Source organism: Eimeria acervulina, genomic scaffold, assembly GCF_000499425.1.
Source record: "Eimeria acervulina Houghton genomic scaffold, Eah_scaff261, whole genome shotgun sequence".
Classification (NCBI taxonomy): domain Eukaryota; phylum Apicomplexa; class Conoidasida; order Eucoccidiorida; family Eimeriidae; genus Eimeria; species Eimeria acervulina.
Window position 1 is genome coordinate 27,018 of NW_013548181.1, and position 10,758 is coordinate 37,775.

The following is a 10,758-nucleotide window of genomic DNA, read 5'->3' on the forward strand; positions in this document are numbered from 1 at the left end:
GGAGGTTTTGGTGGTATCTTGGTGGTATCTTCTGTTAATGAGCATTTTCCGGCAACAAGCGTCCGTAGCTATCGTGCCCAGACTCGCCTATCAGTCAGCGGAGTGATGGCCAAGCGCTCCTTTACCCCAAGATACTCATAACAGTACGAAAATTCTACGTCCGCAATAGAAATCAATGCACTTTCTGCATCATTGTTCCAGTACAGACGAGTTTGCTTAAGCCATTCGAAGTCACTTGAGTCCTTGAGCCGGTGCTCCTTTACTTTCTTCCACAACTCCGCAAATACATCGCGCTGAATGAATTTCAAAGCAATTACAAACATGCATTGACTACATGTTTTGGTCCTATGAACTCACCAGCGAAAGGGCATCGCTGCAATTTCGTTTCATACAACTGAATCCAGGGTACAAATCATTAACAAAAACAACCCAAAAATGTTTGTAGCAGACCTGGTGCACGTGAATAGTAACAAGCGTTTCGTATTTCGTGCGGTTGAGCCTGGTCCCGAGGTCGGAGAGACAGCACTGCACTAGGTCTGCCATCATAGTGGCAAACACCTTGTTTGTCTGTGCCATTATTGTTCTGTCGCGCTCCCTAGATATCTTATCAAGAGCTTCCTGACAATCGGCTGTCCATATCATCTGAAGTCCGAGCAGTGAAACCTGCGCCCAGCAATTATCCCACAGTACCTCGCTACTCCTAACAGCGCAACTAAGACTCTGTAACCGGATCACCATGGAGTGCGTTATGGTTTCAGTTCTTTCCAAGGTACAGAAGAATACATGAGCAGCACCATGAACCGGAGAGAGCCGAAGCAAACCTGGGCGATATATTTGTCGCAGAACTCCCGCAGCGTCATTTGGCTGTAGATAGACCCCGATTCGTGTGCAGCATATTTGCATTCTCTTCTAATTGATTTTTGCATTTGAGACTCTAGCGAGCGCAGCCAGTCCTCTATGTTCCCTTCCACTTTGACAGGAGCGCTAAGAGGGACAACTTCTTCAGCCGACCCAGCCACAGCCTTTATGGCTGTAATTTTTTTCCGATCTGCTTTGTCAAATTCCACCTGCAGCGGAGAGGACAACCCGCCGTTGTGTTTGGCCCCTTCTGCCACCTTGAGTGCAGTTCGAGGGATTGTGATGAAGCCAATTATACGAATAGACCCAACGGACGCCAACAAACGCGTACTCTAGAAATTGCATCAAACAGTTTCTCCAAGTCATCCTGGACCGTTTCTGCGTCAGATCCCTGGGAAAGGATTTTAAGGAGAACTGGATTGGAAACGAAGTAAAACCTCGGGAACTTATTCCTTTTGCCTTCCAAGTAAGACTCTAGTGATTTTTGACAGCTCTCTAGTCCAGCAAACAGCGAGGGAAGCAGCTGCCGCAGTAGTTCGTTTTGGCAGCATTCCACCACTATCAGCGTTTCCGATGCTCTTGCCATAATCCTCGTCTGTTAGCTCATTCACACAGTACATGCATGGTAATCAGTAAAATCATTTGATGCAAGATCGGTTGGGACGCCTATGAGCGCATCAATCTTAAGCCGGTACCCGCCCCACACACTTTTGCCGGTGCAGTTTGGAAATGGCTTACCCAATCTTTATCAATGGCGTGGAACCGTTTTGCCTCTCCTGGCATCTGCTTTGCGATGTCGCCTCCAGTGAAGACAGGCTCGAGCGATGTCCAGAGAACCTGTACCTTCGTCCAACTTTCAATCGTGTCTGCAGGCCAGCGTAGGCTACACAAGGCATACGCGCATCACTAGCCGCTGAAGAGAGAGGCTTTGAAGCCTAAGCTGCAGCATGTGGTGGCAAGGACATGCCTGCGACATCCGAAAGAGTGCTGAGCATGTTCACAACCCTCTCCTTAAATGGCATAACGTGACGCATGGCATTCATCGCATTTAATGTCATTTGCGATTCCTCAAGTAACTCCTGGACCTCTGCCACACGCCCGCCTTGTAGAATGCAGTAGTAGTCACTAAAGGACAAAAACGACCAGCACACGCAAGATCTTTTATGGATTTCTGAATATACTGCAGTGGATATGTCCAACTAGAGTATGCAAACGTGAAGAACCAGGGCTTAGCCCACTGTCTGTAAAGGGCAAGAGCTCCAGCTGCAGTCGAAATATCCCCTGGCATAGCTTACCGAGTTTTCCACTTGCCAAATTCAAACATGCACGTTTTCCACATGTTTTCAATATCTTTTAATTTGCCTTCGATGACCAGTTGCTTATCGGCAGACTCGCAAATGTCAAATATGTCATCCTATAGGCACAATACAAATTGCGTACGAAGTAGGGAGGAATGAGACAGCAGGCCGCTTGGGGGCTGAGGGGAACTGCCCGTGTCTAATTGCTATTGAGCTGTTAAAGTAGTATGTACCTTATACTGAAGTAAGTCTGCATCGAGTAGGGCCTGCAAACGTGTCATTTCATTGTCAATGCCAAGAGATTTTCCAGTAATTTCCTCAACCTGCTTCCAGTGGCGGGCCACGATAGAAGGCTTGCTCAGCTCTTTTAATAGTGGAAGAACCTGAGATAACATTCGTTGGCCGCGCATATTGAATTACGTTAGTGCCACAGGAGGGGCGTATTCTGGAACTGACGTGAAGTGGAGTACCTCTGTGAAATCGTCGATTTCTTTTTTGAGTTCAGCGAAGGCATCTGACGTCTTGAGCTGCTTGGGCAACTTTTTGCAGGCATCCGAAAAGAACTGGATTCTCTCAGTCATGGAAGGAATTTGAGGAGGAGCTTCTGCCCACAAAATATCCTTCCATTCTTTAATAGTGTCTACTACCTGCAAAAAAACGAGAATGAGCCATCACGCTCTCCCTCGCCACAACGAAGTCTTCTTGGAGTTAGCTTGCTCCATTCAGGAGACTTCCTTATGAACCACTCTGCACCGGCTCACTTGAACGTAAATGTCGTATAACAGGCTCAAGTTCGCCAGCTCTTTCTTTGTTTGTTCGAGCTCTGGGTAGGCCTGGTGAGGGAAGCCAAACAGTTCCTCTCCTGCATGGTAGATCTCCTGCTTGCGAGCTCGAACATCGCATTCTGCCTTGAACCGTTTCACTCGTTCCACGGCCTCCCTTTAAAATGGCGGTAGCACAGCCACATCTTTCCGCAACGTTTTTACAGCTGCCCGTGCGTGTAATGGCGTGCATGAAGAGTTGCATATATATATATATATATATACATGCAACCAAGCTCCGAATAAAAGAATCGTATGCTACTGCTAACCTAGGCATTATTCCAGGACAAGCCGGTCCATTTTTGACAAAGTCCTCTCGGAACTGCTTAGAATCAGCCTTCAGCGTATTAATGTTAAGAATGAGTTCCCGCTTGTATGTCGACTGCATCTTCTGCAGGTTCGCCTGGGCTTCCTGCGCCTCGTCGATCAGCTTCGACCATGAGGAACGCAGAAGCAGCCTCTGATCTTGTTCATCCTTGTCGATGAGAGTCACATTGCTAGGCAGGTAGCGGTCAATCATACTGTACATCGTAAAGACGGGCTCGAATTGCGCCTCTATGTCTGCGACGAATCTCGGATAAGCAAGCAGACCACTGAGGACGAACCGATGACTGCCCCTGTTAGCTGACGATGCTATTCGATAGTAAAACGCCATACGTGGGCGACGAAAGGACTCGCGTACCCGATTCTTGTTGGGTTATCGATGTGAGTGTATCCATAACGTGCCGTAATGCATCTATATCAGTCACTGGACGGTGGAGGCCCTTGTATCCCTGCCGTATTTGTTCCGTTAGTGCTTCTAAACGTTCCTTTGCAGTGACGTGCAACTTGCCGAGGTAATAAATGTTCCATCGGCGACCTAGCTCTATCAACTGAGCAGCATGCAACACGAAGCCGAAAGTATCTTGAATGCATCATCTGATACATGCACGCATGCCTGAGCAGAGAACTCACTTATGCTCCCGTACACAAAGGTTTTTCTCTAGCTTTTATTTTTCCCTATAGGTGCCTGCATGAACTAAGTTCTGACAAATGGACAACTAAGCCAACCGCATGTTCTGGTGAAGAAACGGTGAGTTGTTTCTCTAGCACGACCACTGAGTCGCCGCAAAGCCACTTATACCTGAGGGTACAAAGCCGAACTGTTTATCAGAAGCATTCCAATGGGCTTCGCTTGTTCCATTGAAAGTAGCCGAGTCTCGACTTCTTGAAAACTCTTTAATTTCTTTTCGAAGTCTTCCAATGACGGATTCTGTTTTGCAAATGCCACGTAGTTGTCCTTGCAAGGCTCCATCCACAGCCATTTGAATACCTGAAAAGAAAAGAAACCTGACAGCTGCTACCGCCTCTACACCCACTCAAAATGAGTGAGTGCTATGAATGCTTGCACTATAACTGTACAGGACGTAATGACATGGCCTCACATCAAATTTGACAAAATACTTGGCCACCTCGTCTCGAATGTTTTGAATAGATCCGAAGAATCCCAGCAGGACCTTCTGGATATCCCTTTCATCTTTAATACGCGAACTAAAGCCATTAGCCCGGGGCGAAACGGGAGTATCTTCTCCATCTCCCCTCTCTTGGGTACCCCATTGCCGAATGCACTTTGAACAGTTGAGAATAGCCACCGCCGCGCGGTTTATGGCTTCCTGAAACTCATCAATAGATGGGTGAAGCCGCACCCCAGTGCCGTCTAGTTGAATGTCAACTTCAAAGATGGCGTTTACTGGACAGTCAGAGGCCCCCGAATCTGCAAAACAAAGTCAAAAGGGCAGTAGGGGGGAGCGCATTCGGCACAACTTGTTCCAAGTGGAGAATATTATACAGAAAAATGTTTGAATTGTCTGGGTTTGCGCCTTGGCTAGAAGAGAGTCAGCACGGCAGATTACCCTGTGGCGCCGAGTACATCTGGCGCCTTAGAAAGTCAAATGATCTTCGTGTGGCAAGCAAAATGGCTTTGTACAGATTCCATTCGTATTGCGATTTAATTTTATCAGCTTCCTCCATAAAGCCAGCCTGCAGAGTCATGGAGCAAGCAGCAGCGGACAGCTGGATCGTCCTGTAGATATATTCACCATCAGCTTGCCGCTTATGGGCAATGCATTGCGCGGGAAATGAAGCTAGACTTTCCTTCTGACTGGCAAACAATTGCACGGGCTCACGGGAACGCTTTTCTGCTCCGACGCCTGCTTGCTAATAACTTCAAGCAAGTCTCTAACGGCGTTCTCGATTTCCAGAGAGCGAGCATTGAGGAGCTCCGCAGACTTGGCAACGTGATGCTCTTGCATCTCGACGAAGCGATTAAGGGATATTACTTCCCCTGGGGCCGGCAGATCGACTAGGAGAGTTCCACCCAAAGACTGCACAGCATCGCACCCGCAGGTGAGTCTCTCTTTCTGAGCATATCCAGCGGATATTTGGAGAACTCAGAGAAACATGTGTCCACCCACCTTGATGTTGTTCTCAATCCTGTTCTCGACAATGTCATTAACTGTCACAACTAGCAGGTCCAGCTTCTCCAACGCACTCGTTGCAGACTGCAAGAAGCTTTCAATGTTTAGAGATGCCCATGTTAAACTATTAAGTCCTGGATCAAGCTGTTTCTCAAAATTGTCAAGATGGCTTTGTAAGAGTCCTGCAGTTACCGGACGAATTGCCGAAGACACCCTTTGGTATTCCTGAAGTGCAGCACAGCACTAATTTACCCGCACATGTCAGCATCGAAAGCTATGTGCCTGAAGCGTCACTCTCCTTTCCCACAGATGCCCGGGAGGAGCCGAAGTGGCTTGCCTGGGTCGCTAGGTGGCATTCACGCATACACACGCTTAAAATGTCAATTTCTACCGCAGAAGAAATCTGACGAGTACTTGGGGCACTTGCGCACATCGAGAATGAACTTTAGTTCGTCGTAGCACCACTTCAACTTTTTCTCCCTAAGGAACACTATCCGGCCGCTGTCCGGTATCTCCATGTCCATCCTTTCCATGATCTTCGCCTCACGAATTAACCGCGCGATATCACCGTCAAAGTTAATCGACAGCTTTCCAGTACTGGGGTTCCTCACGAGTAGGGTGCTGTTCAAGCAATCCGCAGTGGATTGAACGGACTCGGTCCAAGCTTGGTGCCACCTCAGTTCATATTCGACTAGTGTCTCAGCCACCTGTGCAGGAAGCAGCATTGAGAAGATGCTGCGCAGTTCACACATACTGCCCAATCTCCACGGAGGCTAGAAATTTCCACTACGCAGCCTGATATGTCACTGTTGCACTTCAAACGCTTGAGAAAACTCAGTATGTGCGTGCGTTGGAGGATCAGTAAACGACAAGCTCACTCTGTTGTACAGTTTGATTGTGCGCTTTCCCTCCTTTGTTGCTAGAGCAGATGGGTACATCTGGAACTGTTTCATGGGGTCCTGAGAATGGAATAGAAAAGATCCACGGCCGCCCTTACTACATGCTGTAGGGAGTGTGTTCTGCTCTGCCTTTGTTTAGAGGTAGTACCAAAGTAAAGAAAACCGTTCCTCCACAGAACGCAAAACTCCCTCAGAGGGAAAAGCTACCTCAATCTTCTTCAACAGGTCCCGAGCCCAAATAATACTGTTAGGAATGGGGGGCATGTCTTTGCTCGCCGGTGGGTTAGCCCTGCGCCGTTCGTATTCTTCTTGAATCTGCGCGTCAGCGCCGATACGAAAACAGCACCCTTTCAGGGAGAGTGTATAACCAAGTCTCTTTCTCAGTGAAAAGGTTAAGGCGTATTCGTACCTGAACGAGTTCAACGCTGTAGCGGTGGATAATCAGGCTGATTTTGCCCTTTAACTCTGCCTTAAGGCTTTCGCTGTAGACTGTTTCTTGCAGCTTTTGGAGCAACCTCAGTGACTCGTCGATTGATGACGTCGTCTCGAATATCTGCATTGCAATACAAAACGTTTTTTAATTTCCATGGTAGTAAAAGCCAGCTAGATTGAAACGCACTGCGGCTAAGGACAGTATTCCTATTCTATATACCATGTTTATCTGAGGTAGCATATCGCTCTCCAGGTCCGAAATCCGAACGGAGAACTCCACAAAGTCGCGGTCAAAGCGGTTGTTGTAGAAGTCTAGGAGGTCGTGGCGTTTGACTTTAAAGTCATTGAAAATCGACTGAGCCCACAGCAAGGGGGGCGCAATTTGCAGGCAGTGATGGACTTAACACGTGTACTAGTGTAAGCAGTTAAGCAAGCAAAGCCTGCATATCGTATGAATGCACCCTATGAAAGGGTACTACTCATGATCTAGCAATTCTGTGCTAGCCAGTTTAACGCACCTTGAACCGGTCTACGAATACATCCATCCCTTCAAATCGCTGCTCACCAATGTTCTTGAACTGCTGAACGGTTGAGTACTGCCGAAGGCATCACATGCACGAGACCACACACAGAGTACAATGACGCCCGTTTCTAGCCATGTAAGTTTTAGAGTAGCCTCACAGAGCTGAACGCAACGCTTGGGGAAGAAAAGGCAAATCTTATCTACCATCGTTATCAGCTTCTGGAGCCTCCTGCAGAAGAGATCCATCCTGCTGAAGATTTCTTGTTCAGACAAGTCGAGCTGCTTTCCTTTTGGGATCGCCACAAGACTTTCCCTCGTAGCCCGGTACTGTTCATGGTACTCGTTGTTTAGCGTTAAGCAGTATTCCAGCATTGGGATGATAACTGTAGGCTCTCGCTCCCATAGGGCCTCGTGGTGCTGGCCGCTCATCAGCCATGACCGACAATTCGCTATCATCTGCGTTCGAGCACAACAGCCAGGTCATTGATAACAAGCATTCATAATTTAACTAGCGGCAATAACCCCATGCGCCCAGTCGTATGACTACTTGACTTGCAGGCCTGCATATTCAGAAGCCGAAACAGAAGCTTACCTGTTTCGTTATCTTTGCAAAGAAGGCAACCATACGTTCAGTTGTGTTGTAATACCGGGAAATAGAGTAGATCATAGTTATTGCGTTCATCAGTGGGCTAAGACTTTCAAGAATACTTGCGGGGGTTCCTGGAGGCAGAAAATACGCGGCACTGAGGGCAGGTTAGGATAGCCCTTTCCCTTTACCTTTTTACACAACCTGCAAACGCTAGGTCGTGAAGGGAATATGAGGAATGTGTGCATAATGGGTTCCAACTGTGCAGTCGTATGGACACGCTAACGAGTGGTACCAGAATAAAGAGGATCTACGAATCTCTCCAGCGTTGTCAAATACTTCACATTGTCCTTAGCCTCGTTGAATGCCTCTGTAATGGCGACGTCGAGCTGTTTGCAGCGTCTAAGCGTGTGGAACACAGCTTGGCGCGACTTGGGTGAAACTCCTGTAGTCAGCTGTTAGCACGCTCACTCGCATGTACACCTTTTGCCGATTTATACACTGCCCGACCCTCAGCTGAGGGACTCCTTGCCAGTAAACAAAGCGGAGAAGAGATTTAGAGGGCTCTGCTAAAGCGGGGCCGAAGAGGTGTCGACCCACTTTAGTGACTGCATGCAGCACTTGAAATACAGTGTGGCAGACGTCGCTCTTTAGCTGTTGAATTATCGAACTAAGTTTCCGCATTCGACTTCTCCAGCTCTCAATCTGAGCAAAGAAAGGAAAGGAGACCTCTCGCAACGCAACCGTAATCCCATGCACAGATCGAAACGTCTTTTGACCTGAAGTCACTCAAGGTTGCCGCAAGCTGGGGCTTAAATCGTGGCGCAACGATGATATTCAAAATTTCCTTGCCTCGCTGCGGGGGCCACTATCGGCCTGGGTTGCACCTTTATCCAGTGAAGTTTCCAGGTATTTCTCAATCTGCCGGCACCAATCATCTAGGAGTTCCTCAAAGTGTTCCACCACATCGGGGTCCTTGGCAGCTGCTGTGTAATCCCTTCTCATCTCAGCTAAAGAGAACCTGTGAAAGTTCACCATCAGGGTTCGAAAGTGCAGGTGCTGCTTTCGATAAGTCGAGGTTTAGTGCTTAGGGTTTAGGGTTGGGAGGCATCTAAGTTTCTAAGCAGAACGGCCTCCTCAGTCACCTCGGATCCGGCCTCCTCAGCTGAATGCCATGAGCAAGGGAGTCAATTGCCTCTCCCAACTCCTTGCAGAAAGTGCGAGTACACGAAAGAAGCTCGCTGCGCTGTTCTTGAGGACACTTCTTCCTGAGGGAATTCCATCTAAACTTTTCACTGTTATTTAAAAGGTTGGAACTCCGTAGTGATTCTGTACGGACTCTAACCGTTAATTCATTTTCTTTTCTCGGCTCAAACAGCGAGTGCCACTCTTTCTGCCTTTTTGTTTTACGAGAAAGCAGTATCGTGCAAGCGAAGCTCGTGCGCTGCCTGCTGCCTTCATGCTGAAAAGGGCCTTCGCCGCCTCCCTCTTTCTCAGCTTACCAGTCAGAGTTATCGAAGTGCTCAACTGCAGGAAGGAAGATGCTGGATAATGTGGTGTGGAGGCCCTGGAGAGCCATATCTGGAAGTTCACCGAAGAGGAGCTCGGCGTCTGCTGCTGTGTTCAGATTCAACGATTTCCCGAAAGGAACCGTTCGAATGAAGTACACATGCTTGCTGTCTGGCTCCTCTGAAACACCTTCTGGAGCACAAAGCCACCGATACACCCCGACACAGAGATGAATTCTACCGATTTTTGAACCTGCGGGTATGGTGGTGCGTCCTCAAGCATGAGGGGAAAAGTGTGTTATGCACAATATTGCTGGGCATTACTAGCCGCTTTCTCCCATTAATAGACCTACGCCTACTCATGCATTTTGTTTCTGCAGCAGTTGTGCTTTGGACGTCTCAAAACATAGGCAGCTGCTGTTTTCAGTGTTTTCTCCTAACCGTCGCACCTGAGCAGATGAGTTTTCCTGGAATGTCTGAGTGCGCAGCTGACTGGGTGTTTCTGGCTTTGTAGGAGAAGACCAAGTGCTGTGTAGCTGCAGTTCCTTTTAGGAAGGGGTCTACTTTTGGTGCAAACTGGTCTCTAAAGTAGCCCTCAACGAGCGGTTCGAATTCCGTCAAATCAAAAGAGGAAACCAATTGCGACACCATCCACCTGTGCCGCGGCGTAAGTGACGCCATTTTCGCGAGAAGTTTGCAGCAGCACTTCTCAGTGTCTCTGTTTTTGTTGTACAGGGGGAGATTTATTGAAACTCATGCAGCAAACCTTCGCGCGCGGTGTGCTGCGGAGAGCCGCCGCCGCCTCCCTTCTGCTCTCCTCAGTTGTTTAGGCAGTCATAAGGCGTATCCGGGTTGTTTTAATGCACGCAGCAACCCTAAATGAAAACGGGAGGAGGCTCAGCAGATCAATAAGCTCCATAGAGAGGCGCTCGCTTCTCAAGAGGAGGAGGTCACTTTGGTGACCTCCGCCACTAGCCAGCAAACACAGCCCGTGGGGTCGCTTGCGACATTCGCAGGGTTAAGGAGAGAGAGAGAGCAGCATTTTGATTTATCTAGGGAGGAGAAGAGAAAGAAATGAAGCGGTCTGCTGAGGAAACCTCTTTATAGGCCCCAGGTGCACAAGTTCGACTGTAGCTCCGATGTTCCTTTGGGTACTCCAAACAAATGCTGCATCAAACAAATGCAGAGAGAGTCTTTACAAGCTCTGCATTGCACTGACACGGGTTTCACTCTCAGTGGTCTGTCTGTCAAGAAGCCCCACCAACATGCAGCAGCTGCCGCGCCGCTGGTTGAGTCTCTGCTGCGCCTCCCCTTGATAGTTCTTAATTAGAAACTCTTGAAAAAAGCAAGTAGAAAACTAAATACTAAGGACAAATT

General features: G+C 48.3%; 1 protein-coding gene across 1 annotated transcript; it reads right to left on the reverse strand.

The window, feature by feature from the left end:
* Nucleotides 1-68: 68 nt before the first annotated feature.
* On the reverse strand, nucleotides 69-10,062 carry EAH_00029220 (hypothetical protein; the record flags this gene model as incomplete). The annotated part of the gene is made up of 29 exons (XM_013392613.1): nucleotides 69-293; nucleotides 451-663; nucleotides 795-1,067; nucleotides 1,190-1,353; nucleotides 1,554-1,741; nucleotides 2,154-2,272; nucleotides 2,390-2,539; nucleotides 2,627-2,803; nucleotides 2,918-3,095; nucleotides 3,247-3,538; nucleotides 3,660-3,849; nucleotides 4,101-4,289; nucleotides 4,402-4,730; nucleotides 4,870-4,996; nucleotides 5,143-5,340; nucleotides 5,431-5,658; nucleotides 5,865-6,140; nucleotides 6,312-6,392; nucleotides 6,540-6,647; nucleotides 6,742-6,885; nucleotides 6,985-7,119; nucleotides 7,283-7,360; nucleotides 7,492-7,743; nucleotides 7,880-8,007; nucleotides 8,160-8,318; nucleotides 8,761-8,894; nucleotides 9,019-9,141; nucleotides 9,376-9,574; nucleotides 9,831-10,062. 29 exons carry the CDS (start codon nucleotides 10,060-10,062, stop codon nucleotides 69-71), a joined length of 5,289 nt encoding a protein of 1,762 aa, XP_013248067.1.
* Nucleotides 10,063-10,758: the final 696 nt, after the last annotated feature.